The sequence below is a fragment of the Adelges cooleyi genome, unplaced genomic scaffold, assembly GCF_023614345.1.
Source record: "Adelges cooleyi isolate 19-005CV unplaced genomic scaffold, UGA_ACOO_1.1 ACOO_flye_CR_arks_rails_tigmint_CR_PRNA_247, whole genome shotgun sequence".
Lineage (NCBI taxonomy): Eukaryota > Metazoa > Arthropoda > Insecta > Hemiptera > Adelgidae > Adelges > Adelges cooleyi.
Window position 1 is genome coordinate 8,657,005 of NW_026095912.1, and position 18,991 is coordinate 8,675,995.

General features: G+C 34.9%; 1 protein-coding gene across 2 annotated transcripts in view; it reads right to left on the reverse strand.

The window, feature by feature from the left end:
- The window catches only part of LOC126836347 (CD109 antigen-like), a 43,423-nt gene extending 25,615 nt beyond the window's left edge, over positions 1-17,808 (reverse strand). Inside the window, exon 1 of one of the 2 annotated variants that reach the window (XM_050569602.1) lies at positions 17,544-17,808. In XM_050569602.1, coding sequence (XP_050425559.1) covers positions 17,544-17,554 — 11 coding nt within the window. In that variant the 5' untranslated portion in view covers positions 17,555-17,808. The remainder of the gene's footprint in view (positions 1-17,543) is intronic. The other variant, XM_050569603.1, reaches the window with a different exon arrangement.
- Positions 17,809-18,991: the final 1,183 nt, after the last annotated feature.

Sequence of the window (18,991 nt, forward strand, 5' to 3'; positions counted from 1 at the left end):
TAGTAAAAAAAAACAATTTCACATTATAAAATATAGACTATTTTATTTACCACGTTTTTGGAAAAAAAACTTTTCTATTCTTTTTCAGATTTACGGTAAACTAATTTTAGCCAAAAATTTACTTGCAACATTTTTTAATTAGGTCGCCGATTTTTATCTTATAGCTTAGTTCAGGTATTTTTATTAGCTCGTAAAATGTATTCTTGGCATTATACAAGATTGTAGCTATGTATAAAGTATGTATAAAATATGTAGGTATAGGTAAGTATAAAATATGAATTATTATAGTAGGTTTTCTCACTTAGGAATTTGAACTTTTATCGTACAAAAGAGATTTGCTTAATAGTGTTATACGAATGATTAAGTTGATGGTTGAGTTCTGTTACTTTCTATTGTTGTGGAATCGTTATTAATTGTTTATTTTTTATAGAGGATTCGACGGTAGCAGGATTTATGGTCTATCAGATAAGAAAACAGATGACGGAGTACACCAAAGAAAGGATGTATCAGGGAGAAGGAAGACCGATGTTCATTTTAATGTATGTATTTTCTCGAGGTCGAAAATGTTGGAAATAATGTGGTCGCTTTTGAGATTTAGGCGTGGTTGAAATCGATAAAGATTTGGTGTGTGAAGCGTGTAATCTAAAGGAGACAAAATATACACTACTGCGGTCCCATCCGTGTTGGTCATTGGATACCCGTGTCAGAGTGGTCGTTTTGCAAGAGGAAATAATATTCCCTTACTAAGACAATATTGACAGGGATAGCCCCTGAAGGGATACCGACCTTTTTTTCATTTCAGCGCTATCGGTTTCCCGGTATACACTATTTGCGTCCCAAAATATGGTAAATTTAACTGGCAGTATAATACCTATGCATTTCAGTTTTCAACTGCATCTCGGCTTAGACTAATGCGGGTAGAACATTGATCTATACGAGTATAAAGAACGGCGCTAGATAATTAGTGAGGTACTTGGCACTATACTGGACACACAAAATATTGGTTTCGTTTACTCTTAAATTAGATATTAATAAAAACCTTACACCGTTTCAATATTTATTTTTAAACTCAATAAAGTAAAAAAGACGAGATAGAGCCATTTTGGACAGCCAACATAACCGATCCGAATTGATCTCGCTCATTATTAATTGTAATATTGATCGAAATTAACATAATAACATTGTCATACACAATAATTTTACTCATTCGTTTTGTTGTTTATAAATTTAATTCATAGCACGGTGGTATGTTTGTCGCTGTAAATTATATCAAAATCGTGTAAAACTACTTTTGATATGATTTAGCGCAAATACGGATATACCCCTAAATACCGCTGATATTTCTTAGTAACATAAGTTTAATAACTTAGAGATCTATTTATTAATGACAGTTTTAAATTGGATCTTGGACTTTAATAGATAAACTTTAAATGAAGAAAGTCCAATAAAGCTGCGCACCAAGGTCGATTGATTGTAAAAGTGATTTCTTAAAACTGCGTAAGTACAACACGGTTTTATGGAACAAGTATCAAAACACATAAAACTTATAGTATTTTTCTAGCTGAATCCGAAGCTTGCTTTAGTATTGGTAAAGTAATATACTATTTCATTATTTTAATCTAAAAACTTCTTAATAGACGAATAGATTATTTATACTTTAACATTTTTAGATGCAATTTAAAGATTAAGCAAGAAGAGTAATTTCTATTTTTTTTTAAATGTGCCCAGTCTTCGTATTTTAAAATGATTTTATCTTAAAAAATAATTATCCGAATCTGGTCATCGAAACGTGCATTCACAACATAACTTATAGGTTTCCAATCAACAGTTAATGGAAATATATAATAACAATATAATCAGTTAGCAAGAGAGAGGTATTCGTTGTGCATTTCTTAAAAAATCGAAATAATCACATTATTGTGCCAGAAAGGTGCAAAAGAAATGGACAAATAATTAATAGAACTGTTAAAATCTGCTGTGTCGTGATTAGCGTATCGTAGGATTAAGTTGCCGGTAGACGTTTTTTAATCCGATAACAAAACATTATTTGCCTGTGCAAATCACGCTGGGCGGAATCCATGGTCGCAGAGATCTTGGTGAGTGTGTCTCGTTTGTTGTTGTTCAATAATACATTTTTATTGTGATTCTGTCCCGGAAAGAAAAAGAGACGTGACATTTTTTTAATATTGTTTTAGTACATACCAATATCAGATTTATGTTATACTGTTCACCCGGGGCTGGTTGGCATAATATAAATTGAAAAGCGAAAGCTATTATACGGGAAAAAAAAAGGATTTGATTCGAAATTTCTACCTTTTTCCGTCCGAGATAAGACCGTTCAAGTGGAAAGATTCGATTGGAAATAATTGTTTTAAATAACAACGCATAACGAAGATATTAATAATGTTATGGGCGCTGCTCGACGGCATATATTCGATATCGGATGTGAGCCGTTAACGTCTGTATAACTGACATAAGATGCTGCTGTTGTTGTTGTTGTTGTTACTGAAAACCTTTATGGGTAACACGCTTGGTTAAGACCTAAAATGGAAATAAAATAATTTTCACCGAGCAGCGTTTTCACGCAGAAACGCCGTTCATTGTACCGTATTGGAAAACCGAATTCTTCTTCTGGATACATTTAGGTGTAGAATAATTATTATTGTTGCATTAAGTTTTTGTCTCTTTAGTCCCGAATCCGAAGACAATTGTAATTAATGACGGTTCGTCGGTACCTTACCGACAAGCATAGAAAACGTCACGTCATCGACCAAGGACTTTTTCGTTTAAATACATTTCTCGGTGGACAAAACCAACCATCGACCACCGACGGTCTTATGGAACAGAACCAATCGATCCGTTTCGCTTTTAAATATATATTACTTAGTTGGTGGCCGAAAAAAGGAGTAAACAAACATAATAATATTATGATAATATGTTTATTCGGTACACGGTCAAAATTACAAAAAATCGTACGACACAAAATAATACAATATTATTGTTTAATTTAAATGTGTATTTATAGCGGTGGGGAAAAATACAAATGTATGTACAATATTTGCAAAAGAAAACTAAATGAAACCTAATAACACGGTCATTATTTTTTTTTTATAAATTTCGTTTCCTTGGATATTAAACCATTTTTTGCATAAAATAATATTATTATTTTATATGGTTATTATTGATCGGGGGTAGGTTTTAAGTTGCCCAAGGAGGGATGGTAGAAAATAATACAATATTTGTTTAATAATGTTATTGTTAAGGCGTACAATTGAATTCGCCATTGTAAAAACGTCATAAGTCACAGATTTTACAAAAATGATTTTTTAGTTAAGTTGCTGTTCCTTGCAAAAACATCAAAAATCAGGTAGGTGTTATATTGATTTAATGAAATATGTTTAAAGGTAGACGATTTAAAACTATGAATTATGAATCAAATATTATAAAAATAATTTTATAAATAACTGAAAGTGTAAAGTAAGTTACATCCGTATTAATTTATTAATTTATGGTTAGTATTGTATTTCGATTTTATGACTTATGTCATTTTTAAATTGGCCGATTATTATATAATTAGACGGCCAAACTTAGATTTCCTATGAAAATAACCTATCAAAAAAGTTGTTATAGCGTGCATCAATACAGTGCATGTTCTGTTAAATGAATATTATAATGATCATAATAAATATATTTTATAACATACATTATACACACTAGATGCTTATAATAATATTTGTTTTAGCGATATCTCAAAACAATTAAAAACATCTCAGTTGAATGTCTAACTGTAACCCACTAAATTTTTGTTGACTTCAAAAAGCTTAAATTTAAAAAAACGGAAAGCTATTACGGGGAAAACGTTCACTTTTTTTTGAAAACATAGTCGATAGGTCAGATAGGTAGTTAATTATTTAGATTAATTTAGGTTATTTTAATGTAAAAAAAAACTGTTAACCTAATTCAAATTTATTTCATTATCGCATAACTAATATTTTTTTTTTAGAATTTTAGTAAACATGTTTTCAAAGTAAAGTAAAATACGATCAAATAAGTAGGTAGTGATAAAAGTTAAAACCATAAATAGCCAGTGTAGTTTTAAGTCGTCATAATTTTTTATTGTTATTCTAGACTTTGGTCTCGATCGGAATCGTTAAGTGGATTTTCAAAAACTGCCGACTAGTCTAATTATAAATGTTATGTGTGCCACTTGACGAATAATGCTTAGTGCGGTTTTTTTTTAATGTCATATCGTGTGAATTTTTTAAGTCGTAAAAGCGACCGACAACAACTTGTATATTCTGCTCACGTTTTTCGATAAGAACAAACGTCCGACGTGGGTTTTCAACCATCATAATGCGAGTTCAAGACGCTAAGTCCTGCACCTGGCGACCTATCTCGGTATTGCCAGTAAAGCCGTTTAGACAATAGATTGTGCAAGTTTCAAAGTGGGTAAAACTAATCTTAAGCGTAGACGGTTTTCCTAAGCCAATGCCAATGGTAGTATGATAAGGACACGAGGAAATGATGTCGATAACCGTCCGTTTATTTCCTTGTAATCAAGGTATCTGAAAGTACAACGAATACTTAATAATGTTAAGAATCAAAAGGGTAAAATATTTGTCTTCTTTAAATTACAAAAATAGGAGCAAATTTACGGAAATTAGTCATTTGTTACAAAATTGTATGATTTATGTAGTCATAAACAAATACATCTAAGAACAAGTTATTATCGACCAGAATTCAGAAATAATTTTTTTAATATTTTCCCCTTGAGATTTTTTAGTGAGATTACCATATAACGCAAAACGTTTTGAAATTCAAAAGGTAAAAATACCATTTTGAGCACATTTTATCGATTTTTAATATTATAGATTTGCATCGAATCACTCTCGGATGTAGTATTTTCATCAGTCTTGAGACTACACCGATCTCACTACGCTGCAACCACACATTGCTGGTATTTTTTTTGGTCATCAGTATAATGATAAAGACAATATTATGACCGACCCAACGAACACCGTACAGCAGGGGGAAACGAAGCGTTTTATTGCAGGAAGGGACAAAACAGCAAGTAAGGTATAGAATTTGACCGGAATAATAACTAATACATTATAAACTCGAAACCCACTTGGGTCGCAGGCCCGAGGGGTAAATTTAAGTTCACCCGTACAAATACCAAGAACAATTTGGCACTGTATATTATACAATTATACTTCTTGTAGGTTGTTTTGTATTTGTTTAATTAATTTTGACCGGGTGTTCCGGAAGACCGTTATGGTTTTGATTGAATTTCCCATAGTAATATAATTTTCTAGTGGTCTGGTTTTCCAGTCCAAATGCCATCTACTGCAGTAATATTAACAGCGCATACCTTTAGGCTTGAAGGGTGTTTTAGACGTGGAATTCAGGTGTAATGGAACCCAACCGCCACACAAAACCCATTGCCTATATTATAATAGTCATTAACGGTTATGAACCATTACGCGGCCCGAATGTGTAATTCTATTATTGTAATTTGATTTTCCACGCTGCTAATAGATGTTAATGTTAGTGTTAATGTTAAATGCAGCTAAAACAAAACCTTATGTCTACGACGAGCCGACCGGTACAACGTTTCACTCGTTTGAACGATAATAATCATAAAAAATAAATGTCTACTACATTTACTCATATAGTTCTGTATTATTAATTATTATCATTGCCATGCCCATTGAATCTTCATACCTCAGATGAAATACAAAAAGCAAACTGAGAGGGAATTCGTTTTTAGGCTAAAATAATATAAACCATAATCCATTATATATATTATATTATAATATTATTTTATTTTATGCTTGTATTTTTGTTAACTATTTTGAATTATATCAATGTTGTAAGCGCTTGACACAAAAAAAACTACCGATTTCCTATCAAGTGATTCTACGCGACATTTTAAAATACTTTTTTTAAAAAGGTAAATCCAGTGAAATAATTTGGTAACTCCAAAAATGATTGTCATTAACGCTTTTAAACAATAAAAATAAAATGTAATTTTAACATAACTCATGGTAATTTTGATTTGGAATTACTGTAACAGAACTGAAACAATTTTTTTTTCTAGATCAACCATCATAATTGTGTAATACATTTTTCAATTGAAAATAATTAGTTATTTGTCTGAAGCAAAAAATATTGAATTCACCTTTTAACAAAACCACATATATGATACTGTATTTTAAAATATTTTATTTTTTTAATTATTAGTTTTATATTTTATTACCTTAGACCTGCCCTAATCTGATTGCATTTCAAAATAGAGGCTTGGAAGATGAAAGACTAATTAAACATTTTTTTTAACATAACCTAACTTTAACAAGCGTAAGACATTATCTCCGCCATTTCCTAATCAAAAACATTCATATTCTATGTTGTTCTAAGATGTATGTACTTGTCGTTTAAGTTTGGTAAAGTTCGCCATGAATTCAGTTTCCTCTTTAAGATATCCACTAGATAGCTTAATCACTAATGTAACTTATTTTTAGTCTACATTTGTCAATCTAATATAATATACATGTTTTTTTAAATTCCTATGGTATTTAATGCCATTTTAGAAGAATCCTTTTCGAAGGCAGTTTTATCGTAACATATTAAGCATATTTAATTTAATTTATCAATAAATGATTTTCTATACAAAAAAACATGTTTAAAACATAACAGTTCTAATTTTTAACCTATAACTCGTTTGATAGCTTGACGAATTCAATAAACATATTCTGTAAGAAACATATTCTAGTGTTTCTAACGTCGTGTGAGTACAATTAACACGAAACAATTAACGTTATATTGTGAGCGTGTCACTCGTCAATAACAATATTTATTATCATTCAGTGCATCTTTATTGTGTGTCGCCTCCGCCATATCCTTCCGCCACACGGCTGGGGGGATTTTTTTTGTGATATTATAAAAAGCCAACAGCGGTCTATATACCTAATAATAATATAATATAAGGTCCCGCGAGACGTCGAGTAACCTCTTAGCGTGATCTCTATACGAGACAATCATAATATTATTATTATTCTAATAAAAAAAAATAAAAAAAGTATTCGTATACATAATAAGTAGTTTTTTTTTCTAAAACAATAACTGCCTTCGTTCTTGCGCACAGACCCCCCCCCTCCCCAAGAAAAAAAAATATAATTGTCTGCCGACACACACACACACATCTCTACACAAAATGGAATAATAATGATAATAAAAAAATGTATAATCGTGGGGCGAACGGACAACGACAACGACTGGTGCCCACGCCGACGCCAGCTATTGTGCAACGACATAAGACATTGGCTACAATGCCCACACGTAGGTATGAAACATCATCCGTACATGCACACATCACGTCATATTGGTAGGTACACAACGCTGTTAAACAATACGGATAGCGCCGATGATGATTATCTAAACCGAAAAATAATAATCCTGCGCCGGAGGATTCGTTTAATCGTCAAACGATACTTGTTCCGTTGCCTCGGTCCATTCAAATGTGCTGTGTTTGTGTATAACAACGGCCGACGACCGTGTAATCACATTAAAATACAATAAGCGCTTTGTTGCCCGGTGGTTCTATTATTGAAAATGCCCGAATAAAACGTGCAGTTTTTCGCTGTGTTGTGTCCATCGCTATCTACACACAGATAGATGCACGTACATCTAATATCATTATAATAGATGGATAGGTAGGCAGGTCATAATGGAAGACTGTGGGGATGTGCTGTGTGTGATATTATTATGTCGGCGGCAATACAAATATTTAAATTACAAACAGCTCCTTCGGGGCGGCATTGAGTATCCGCTATTCGCCTAGAACTTCTCCTGTTATACTTTTTTCACCTTGAGCGTTTTTTTTTTTTTACAGACAATTCGACTAACGCCCACGATCGGTCAAGTCTTACGGATCAGAACAGGATGCCGGTTACTTGTTATCATATTGTTATAAAAAAAACATTTCCTTAGGGTAACCCTGCGAGCAACTACAATTACCGAGTGTTGATTTGCACGGATCCGAGTCGTGTTCATTCACGGTTCGCATAGCAAAACATATATTATATTAATAGACCTTCCAGATCTGAAGCGAAAACATTTTTTGTATTTGTTAGCATTGGCAATAATCGACCATGCTACGAGGCGGTAAAGACTTGAGACGACATTCCAATAACTATAAAATAAAAGTGCTATTCAGAGTTCAACTATGAACTTTTGAACAAACCAATTCATATTCAAATTAAGTGACGAGACGCTGAACGAGGGAGGACATTAATTAAAGCTTTGACGCTGGGTTGCATGTAAAGCTACTCCATTCATCTTTAAAATTTAATAAGCTAATCACGAGTCGATCAAGTTTGAAAATGATAATTGAATTGGAGAAACTCTTCACGAGTACAAGACTTCAACTTCACTGTTATCTGCATCGCGGCCAAAGGAAAACTTGACGCCGCCGCTATTTCAAAACATACCAAAGTGATTTACCTTTTTCAAGAAAGCAACTGCTTACTTACTGTTATAGTAATTAACATAAACGTGATACAACGAGCGTGTCCGGGTTTAAACAGTATTCCCCGGGTTAGGTTAGGTATTACCGGTTGCATGACCGTGCATATACAAAAAGGCCAAACAAAAAAAATGATTCAGCGCCATCTGCGTTGGGTCGAACCGACGTCAGGTGCAACCCTTCGTCGTTTAAATACACTTTCACGACTCATTTCGATTTTTAGGAATATTCCAATTAAACTATTGGTGCTGTTATTATTCCCTGGGAGACATTACGATATTATTTATACGTCCCGCCACAGTGTCTGCTTCGTTTTGGCACGCAAGTCCTTTATGTAATTATTAATCAAACGAAATCGACTATAAATCAAACGCGGTCGCACGCAAGCCTATCTGACCGTGAATTGGAAACTAATAATATTAATCACCTAACTCAGCTGTACAGGCGCATAAGCATGCACTATGTATTTACGGCAAAAATCTTGATGGAAGCCAATATTGGTAAAAGTCACGTTCAGCCAGCGATGCGAGTATTGTGCGGACGTTTTTATATAAATATTATTATTTATTACATTACTAGTTTGGCCACGTGATCGAACAACCCACAATCAAGATCTAAGCTTCGATGTCATCTATAAAGCCATCTAATAATGATATTTCGTCAGAAGTATTTGTCGACGCCGTCCAGATTTTCCACGGCTAGTGAATAGAGTATGAAGCTTGCAACATATACTGTTGTTGACGTTGTAGTTATTGTTATTGTTGTGAAGAGAGAGAGAAAGAGAGAAATTGTCGCCTTTGGTAAAAACATAATTGTGAATCGAGTTCTAACAGCGAATCTCCTCCTCTCAGCACAAACACCGGTCAGTTGTATTTCGAACAATGCATGATAATAATATTATTTTGTTGTCTATGCAACGCCGTTTGTGTGTGTGTGTGTGTGTTACGCTTCGTGCCATTTCGACTTTGCGGGTTCATCGTCCTCCGTGTCGCACAGTTATTAAATACAGCTCGTAAGGCGTTTAAAGCAGACGGATTAAATTATACAAATCTATCAAATCTGGTAACAGACCAAGTCAGTACACGAATAACGACTTTTCCTTAGTCGGTCAACGGTGAATCGAGTCGAATAGAGCAATTATTTGAAGGAGCAACAGTTTTTCTACTTACTAAATATGGTACCGTAAACAGCCTTAACAACTGTATGTTCAATGGAAAACGGTTAGGGGATACGGTCATTGTAAGAACTTTAACTACCTTGAAGGCTATACAAAGTTCTGTTTTAAGCTTCTTATTAAATCGTGCCTTTGTTTTGATAACACAGACAAGGAATCGCGTGCATTTATTTGCACTTTTAATCGACATTTTTCAAACTGGTATTGACCCTATGACAACACACGATTTTCTTGTTGTCAGTATGATCAACATTTGTTTGGGAGATTTCAGGTCTTCTACATGAAATCCTCCTGGCACTTGTTAACACCAATATAAGGGTATAACTGCTGTACAACTGGGACATTTACACAAATAGTACATGTACAGATACCTGTTACTATTTGCTTGGAAAATGTATATTTCTCGCGAAACGTTATTGCTGATGTCTATTAGTGCGGGTTGACCTAGAACGAGTCACGCGTTAATGTCGTATTCGTCCGGTTTGCCGTTATGTTTACAGAATATAATCTTATTCAATCCGTCGGACGTACCTACTATGGTGATTATATCAGATATTTTGGCTCGACTGGATTCTGGCGACGGCAAACCGGAGCGACCGCTAATCTCATCAGCAACTGCAGTAATACCCTCGCATGTACTTTTTTTCAATACAATATATATTTTTGTTTTACTGTACGTCGAGGAAACGGAACTGTGGTTTTGCACAACGCATCGTGTTGACCGAGTTACACTTATCCTTTTTTGCCGTGTAAACGGCAGACTGGACGATGGGGATGGGGAGGGAGGGTCATACATCGCAAATCAAAATTATTATTTTTTTACCAACAACTAATTACATGCTAATATATTTCAAAATAATCATCATACAGTCCACTCGGACGAGATCCGGTTTTTCTTTTGTTCCATTTGTATAATATAATATATATTTATAGTAAAAATGTTATTTTTTCCCCTATACGGACAAAGAGCAAAACTCAAACAGCGCGTGACTGCGCGACGCATATACACTACAAGCGAGTTATTCACCTCTAGAGTACTATTTGCATTTTAGATAATAATATGTAAAATACGACGGTCTATTTTGCGATGTCTGTACAATATCGATCACAGTATGTAAATCAAAATAACGGTTTTTAAGTTTGACTAATATGTATAGCCACGTGGGCGGTAATACATTTGACTTATCCGTGACCATCGGGAGTGCTGAATGCTGTTCAGGATTCGTTACGATTATGGATATTTTTCTTTTTATAATCGTAAGAGTGCTAAAAGAGATAACTTCTAATGTCTTAAGCTTTCGCAGGCATTTGGGGTTGGGTTAAAAAATGGATCGAAAACCGCGCTAAACGTGTTGCCCGCAATTCCAATGAGTTTAATACGAAACCAACTAATTGAGTTAAACATAGTTTCAGGTAGTCGGTGGATTGTAGGACTTTGCTTGAAACTACTTGAACCTTTGTAAAATTAATTATTTTGACGTTAGTTCATAATTCGGTTAGATGCTAGCGCACAGTAGTGTTTCTTAATTTTTAAATTTTTTTCTTTGCCAAGCAGTAAATGTATGCTGTTATTGGGCGAACGACGAAGGGGATCGTCATAACTTCTTGACCGCATTGTTCTAGGAAAACGCAACTGCCCTAATGGTCGGCTTAGTGACGCGTCTTCCCTTCCTCTCGCCTTCCCACAACCCCCTTGTTCGCTTTATTGTATCATAAAGTTTGGGATTGAGTTCTTGGCTTAATGCCGTTTCTCGTGATTTCGGCCAAAACGCATTAGACGACAGAGAGGACGTCGTGTACTTGATGCATTTGTTGAAGGACTCTTGCGAAGGATAAGATCACTTATCAACTAAACGCCGACTTAACTTTGATCATCGACTGTAGCCACTACATTGTGCAGAGAGCTAATTTAAAGAAAAACGTTTTTCGCCAACGCTTTTGCCCTGTTACATTTTTAGTTAAAAGAAACTATACATTTAGTTGGGCCAACTATTTGAACATATTATGTAAATGCACAAACATAATATTATGTATACCTCCAAACTGGCCATACTCAATGTTAGGCATATAACATGACCATATATTGTTATATATATTTAACTCTGCAGTCTGTACTTAATAAATAGCTAAATGTCTTTAAAAGCTTAAGAAATGACTACGGATATACTTGAGTTGAAGTGGTGAACGTTAGCACATGTTAGACTAACAGGAAAATCTTGATCTCGGTAGATGCAAAATAAAATTTGACTATAAAATAAAAGATGTACGCCAACGACGACGGTGAAATTGACTTTTTGATCTTAATCGTTTATGGAGATTATTTGTTTTTAAATTCCACGTCTGTTCAGCGAACGCAAGTGTGTCATGCATATAAAGCGTTAATAGTTATTTACGACCGTACATATATATATATATATATATTTTTTTTTTGGCGAATGGGCTTGCCGTTTTATACTTGTGTACATATCCGTAAAAAAATAATTTCATGCAAAAAAATAGAATAACAAGAGTGGGCGTCCCACGCGAATCGTGTAAAGCGTTTTGGCGTACAATACTGGTCCGGTCGCCAACCGAAAAAGAGAAATCGCAATACATACCATCGTTATTATTGTAATTTTGTTTTTATTGTTTTAGCACAATTTAACACTATTCAGATTGGACCCGAATGGTAAAAACTAAAAAAACAATGGGGAATAAATTTACTAATAAAAAAAAAAACGTACGTGTTATTTATAACGCGCATTTTTCATTGTATTTTTGTAAACGTTCATAATCATAAATCCGTTTCGCAGTATTTAGTTTTACGATTGCTGTTTATATACACACAACTGCCAAAGCTTTTATTGGAATGGTTTAAACACACTCGGGACTGTTTACGGGTCCGTCGAAATCCAAGCGGATGTTTATCTGTCAATCGACATGTGAAAATCAATTAATAATAACGAATTTTGAATTTGTATACGAATCGTCGTGTCACTCGCTTTAATCGGTTTCGAAACGAGACGGCCCACGGGTAAAAAAATAAAATATAAGGCGTTGGTAAAAATATAGAAGTAGAGTAAGGCGAGGGGCACGGCCACCGCTGATTCATCTGCGTAGGCGTTGGTCAAAGGAAAAAAAAACTTTCAATCGTCGAAAAACATATTTTAGCAGTAACAAAAACCTTGTGAAAAAAAAACATTCTGCAAGTGACACTGAGTTTATCGAAGCTCATCACGCTAAACAGTGGTTTTATTTAACCTAATCCTACCTAACAAAATTGTTATATTTCTTATCGACAAAAAATATTACAACGTTCAGACTTGATGGCAAGCTATTTTCCTCTGTGTCGCTCAACGGTGTAAAATTCGACCAAAAAAAAAAAAAAAAATCAATATGGTCTACCAAGGTCTAAAATTGGTTATAACGGTCGCATTTATTTGATATTTAGAACTAAAATCATTTTAACATACAACTGGACGATTCGGGTCTTGGGTTAGAAGGAAGGGAGAAGAAATAGTGGAATGTTTTTTTTTTATTATTGTTTTTAGTAAGAGTATTGTGTATTTCGAAAAAACTTACCAAAAAAAAAAAAAAATACCTATTAAGAAGTCTAAACGTTTTTTTGAAGCAGTACGAATTTCACCAGACATAAATAATTGGTCCTATTATTATTATTATCATCATAAAAAAATAGTTTACCGAGCAGACAGACGGTTCTACAATAGACTTCCGTGGACAAACGTGGTAAAATTTTGTAAGATTTTTTAGAGGATAAGCCGCCGCCGTTTCCACGGTTATTGTACCGTGTTCTGTTCCGATGCTATCCGGTCTTTTGTGTTAATTTGTTCAGGGTCGATTACTACCCCATTTACTATGGGACGTTGTTAACACGTGTTTACGGGCCACTGGACGCTGTTGCCCAAACACAATATCCTACTATACCCCTAATGGTTGGGAAAAAAAAAATGTAAAAAATCGAGAGTACCGGATAGTGTCTGAACGTGTCGGAATAAATAATTAGAATTCGGTAGGACGAGCCGCGTTAATGCGTTAGATAACAACAGCAATACAATAACGATAATAATAATATATACACCAGTGAGCTCGGCCTCGCTAAATAAGGATCGCCCTCATATGGACACGACAAGGCCGTCTTATGCAATTTGAACATTTTTATTAAAAAAAGCGTCGGCGTCAACCCGTAGGAAATGTTGGAAACGACGGTATTTTACCTGCATTAGCGCGTCATTTGCGGAGAATATTAAAAAAACGTTTTAGGAATTTTCGCCAAACAATTGCAACACTACTGTTGAATTTGTATAATGTCAAAATAACCCAACGCTAATGGTTTTGTAAGTGACTCGCACACGCAAGGCTGTCAAAAGGCCTGTCAGTGGATGAGGAAGTAACTCTGCGAAAATAGACGCTCTTTCTATGTGTAATCGTATCTCTTGTCTTTTTAGATTAGTTAAGTCGAAAATTGTTTCTATGTACTTTTTTTGATAATTCCTAAAAAAATCGTGAAAGAAAACAAATACTTAATTTTCTAAAGACTGTTACACGTGTATTGCTAAAAAATTATATGGTCCAATAATATAGTAATTGTACATAAAATAAAATACATATTATTACGATTTAATAAGAATTACCAACAGGTTTTTGTGTTTTATTATAGTTTGTAATGTGTTGAAATCACATTATGATCAAAACATAACATATTTTTTTTAAAATTAAAAACTTGGTTATTTGTATTAAAATAAATTGAATTTACAATTGGCCTATTTATTATATACTGCATGACATATTGCTATTTGGTGCTACCCAATAGTAATTATTACCAGTTGTTATCGTTCATCTACAACAGCTGTTATCAATAAACTATGATCATTCCTTATACCTTACCAGTGATGACGTCCTGACTTGCTAACCACTACAGTATCCAGTATACATATTTCATGGTAGTACCCTAATACATTTCTTTATAATATTTTCGAGTACAAAAAAAAATCCATTCGGCTAAAGTCCTCGGTTTACGACTTAAATAATATCGTCGTAAATCGAGTGAATAATCCGTTTTTGGGTTTTCTGTGATCAACAACACGTTTTCTTCATGTATACCTAGTGTCTTTTTTTCCAAATGTTTTTTTTTACAGTTTTTCTGAGACTGTTTTACGATTTTGTTACATGCCTGCATGTCTATAATAACCGGGGACAAGGTGAGGAATGGTGACAAAAAAAAAAATAACAATAAAAAGGGTAAAAAAAAAAACCTCCGAGATAATTTTATGTTCGTGTGTTCACATAAACGTGTACGACAATATTAACAATTATTATTATTGTAGTATATTTATTTGCCTCCGACTCGGCTACCGGTTAAGTACATAATATTATAACGGCGTTGAGCAATAATAATTGTAAACGAATATTAGCGCTTATCCGAAAACCGTTTATCTAAAGCTATTTGGCCAGTGCCCAGAGGCGAAGTGGGGTGTGTACCTGCTAATTGTTCATTTGTCGAAACGGGAGAAATTATTTAACGATGCCCCAGGCGGTATACCATCATAATACCGATTGTTTATGTGTGTGTGTATATAATATATATTCATATGTATATATGTACGAGATATATGGGCCTGACACGACAGTCGAGGAAACGCGATTTTAATTATCCGTAGAAAGGTCCGGCCGATGTTATACGGTCGTCCTCTGAAATTATATTGTTACAACCGGACAAAAGTTCCCGGGCATACGCAACGGTATGGTATAATGAATAATTAATTATCGTGCCACAACCTCGGTTGTGTCTCGACGCCTACGCCTGTCTTGCAATGTGAGAAGAAAACGTTTGGACTTTTTTGGTGGGCGTATAGTACAATAGTAATAACATATAACAACTTGAGTAGCCGAATTTCGTGATCCTTATGGTTTTTACACACGACTTCATACGAGTTGGTTGTGTTAGGTAAGGTGTCGCTAGGCCACATGACGTTACCCGTTGGTCAAAGACCAGCGTAACAGATGGCCGATGGCCCCCAAATGACAAAAATGCCTTAAAAACCGGATCCCGTAACGGATATTAGTATTCGTTATTATCATTATTATTATTATTATGGAAATGCTTGAAAATTCCTCGGCACCCGTCCACGATCGGTGGAATACAATTATTGTTATTACCCGGTAACACGTTCGTCTATTCAGATCTTCTTCACGTACACGATGATAATAATAATAATAATTGTTAAACACGAAAAAAACAACTGTATAGTTTAATATTATCTTCTTCAGCGCAAACGGTCAAGAGGTAAAAAATAGTTCAAATACAAAAAAAAACCTCCTCCAAAATATAGTCATGCGAGACGGCACCGACAATATAGTCTTAACCCTTTTGTTTTATAAGTTTTTGTTGATTTTAAGACTAATGTGTTTTTGTGGATAGGGCGCGCATCTTTGTAGTTTTGGTTTGTTTACTAACGCATTAACGGCACAGAGACTGCCGCCAGGGGTTATTATTACAGGACATACCATGAGTACATAATATAGTGTTTTCTAATATATGTACCACGACAATAAGCTTCTATTGTTTAAAGTGTACACACAAGGTGGTAATTGACCTTGCCGAAAGTCCAGTGTCGCCGAACTCCCAAAATCACTATAACCCATACTCACTGTGTTGTCGTAACTGTTATGAGTTTTTTTCAACTAATTTATCCATCAAAACAACCCGAGGAGATCGACCTAGAGTTTTGAGTATTAACCAATGGATCATATATATCTTATATGAGTTTGATCAGCTCTAAAAGTTGTTTTTGAGCAAACCGATGTTTTTATAGAGTTGACGTTCAACGGTTTCCATTTTAGTCCTAACCACATTTTTAACAGTCACGCTCTCTCATCACTTTGGCAGCTCACACTCTACCAGGCTTATCGTCATATAGCGACTCTATTTTAGGGGTGTCAGGTTACTATAGTTTAACCCCCCTCCCTTTCCTTATGGGCATATGGGCATTTTTCATTAGCCCTAGGGATGCCAAACACATGAATCCACCTGTATTTGCTCAATCAACTATCACAATTTGCGCAATTCAACAACATACATTACCTATTAATCCATTTAACTGATTTTTATTTGACATAATATCACCACAATGATAAAGGTATTACAAATGTTTACTTGTTTAGTTTACTAAATTCTTACAAAACTTTAAATAGCACAAGTGGAGCAATGGACGTTAAAATAATTAAATGGCCTAAAAACCAAAGTCGCGGACCGGTCGACAAAAGTGAAAACTAAGGTCTAAGGCCTAAAGCCTTCGGGTTTTTTCTATAATAATTAATATTATAATGTAATGTTTTTGTGCACCGCCCGGACTCCTAGTCGAACCTTGTCGCTATATGCGACATAGACGCAAAATACAACAGACAATAAGACAAATGTTTTATTTTATTATTATTGTTATGGTCTGTGCAGTGTCCCCGAGCGACATTTCACATTGATTTTCGACACAGATTCTTTTCACTACATTTGTATGCCACCTGAATAATCCGCTAAGCAGTACCGTAGCCAGAAATTTATTTTCGGGGACAGCAGAGCATTAGTTATGGAGTCCTGTAATATTTTAACAACAGTCGGCAGTTTGCGTGCCCGTCCTATATGTTCCTGGCTACGACACTGACGCGAAGTACCTGCGACTTAAACATGATAACCCTGCGTGCCTTTCATAAACAATTGTACACAGAGATTAATGATATTCTTTGTACAGCTATGATCCATAGATCTCGGGAATTAAAAACGATATACAAAAACATAGTATTGCGCAAAAATGAAAAAAATGCTAATGGTAAACACGATTGTCGATTACTTACTTGTTTCGCATGATTGTCGCGGCAGCGCTACAAGGACAACGTTGAAGTCTCTTTTTGCGTTAATCCGTCTGTTTTAACAGCGCATCACTGTGGACGATCGGACGCGGACGGACGCGGTAAAAAAATGAAAACAACAGAGTTCAAAGACAATTTTTGGATTATTTTTCAAAACGGTCAAGTCGGCTCGTGTGTAAGATTGTGTGTGAGTAGTAGATGAACGACTCGTCTCAACGTGTGTCTTGAATACACTGATGCCGTGCGTGCGTTCACCGGTCGGTCGTTAATTAGGCACGATACGGCCGTGGTCGGTGGTGGCATAGGCAGAGAGTAGGAGCACAAGTAGGTAGAGACGGTGGCGGTGGAACGGGTGGGCCGAACAGAGCATAATATAATATTATACGCGCTGCCGTGTACATGTATAATAATAATAATAATAATATTGTTGTCGAAAGAGGAACTCTGAACGTCTCGAGTTTAGAAACCAGTTTTGTGTGCGACGAGAGTACCAACGATTTTTCCTCGGGGGCATTTTCAGATATACCTACCTAGTACCTACTATTGCATACACACACGGTCATGGCGACACAATATATACTTACGCGGGTTCCTCTAACCGGTGGAGAGCCGTGGTCGCCGTGGCGTCGACACAGTAACTTTGGTGACGGAAGGCCGCCGGAACTTGGCGGTAGCTTTTTACGGTATTCCCCGGTAACCGACATGTAGTCATCGTGGGTTGGAAAAAAACGTCACTCTGTTGACATTGAAATTGCATGTGATGTATCATGTCGATTGCAATTGAACGTGTTGTCATAGACTTATGTGTCGGCCTCGAATACGATTACTGCAATAGTTGAAACCCGCCGAGTGTTGTTCCGAGCCCGAGTTGTTCCAAACCTATTAAAAAAAAAACCCCCGTTAATTAATAATTATTTTTTTATTGCTTTATACGTGCTGTGAAGTTATCTCGGTCATTCTTATAATACCTACTCTTGATATAAACGTCAACGTCGAGAACCGCCGGTAATGGTGAATAGCTTGAGATCATAATTTGTAAAATTACAACATTTGTGGTTATATATCATAAAATAATTAAAATTCAAATAAACCCTTAACCACAAACATAATTCTCTATAGCGTAAACGTATTTCGGCAGCAAGTTAATATCATCAGCGCATATAACAGACGAGTCAAGACAGATAGTTTGTTGTATGCGCTGCTGGTATATTGCTACCTAAATACCGTATACGCTATAGAGAATTATTTTTGTGGTCAAAGGGTTTATTTAAATAATGAATAATTTTATAAAAAAAAGTATATTTTACACAGTTATTTTTTCCATTGCCATAATATTGATCAAAGAATAGTCTGTTTTTTTTTGTCAAGACCATTTAAATATGCGAATTCGAATATTTTGTATTTAGTCTTAGAAATATTTATAAGTATTAAGT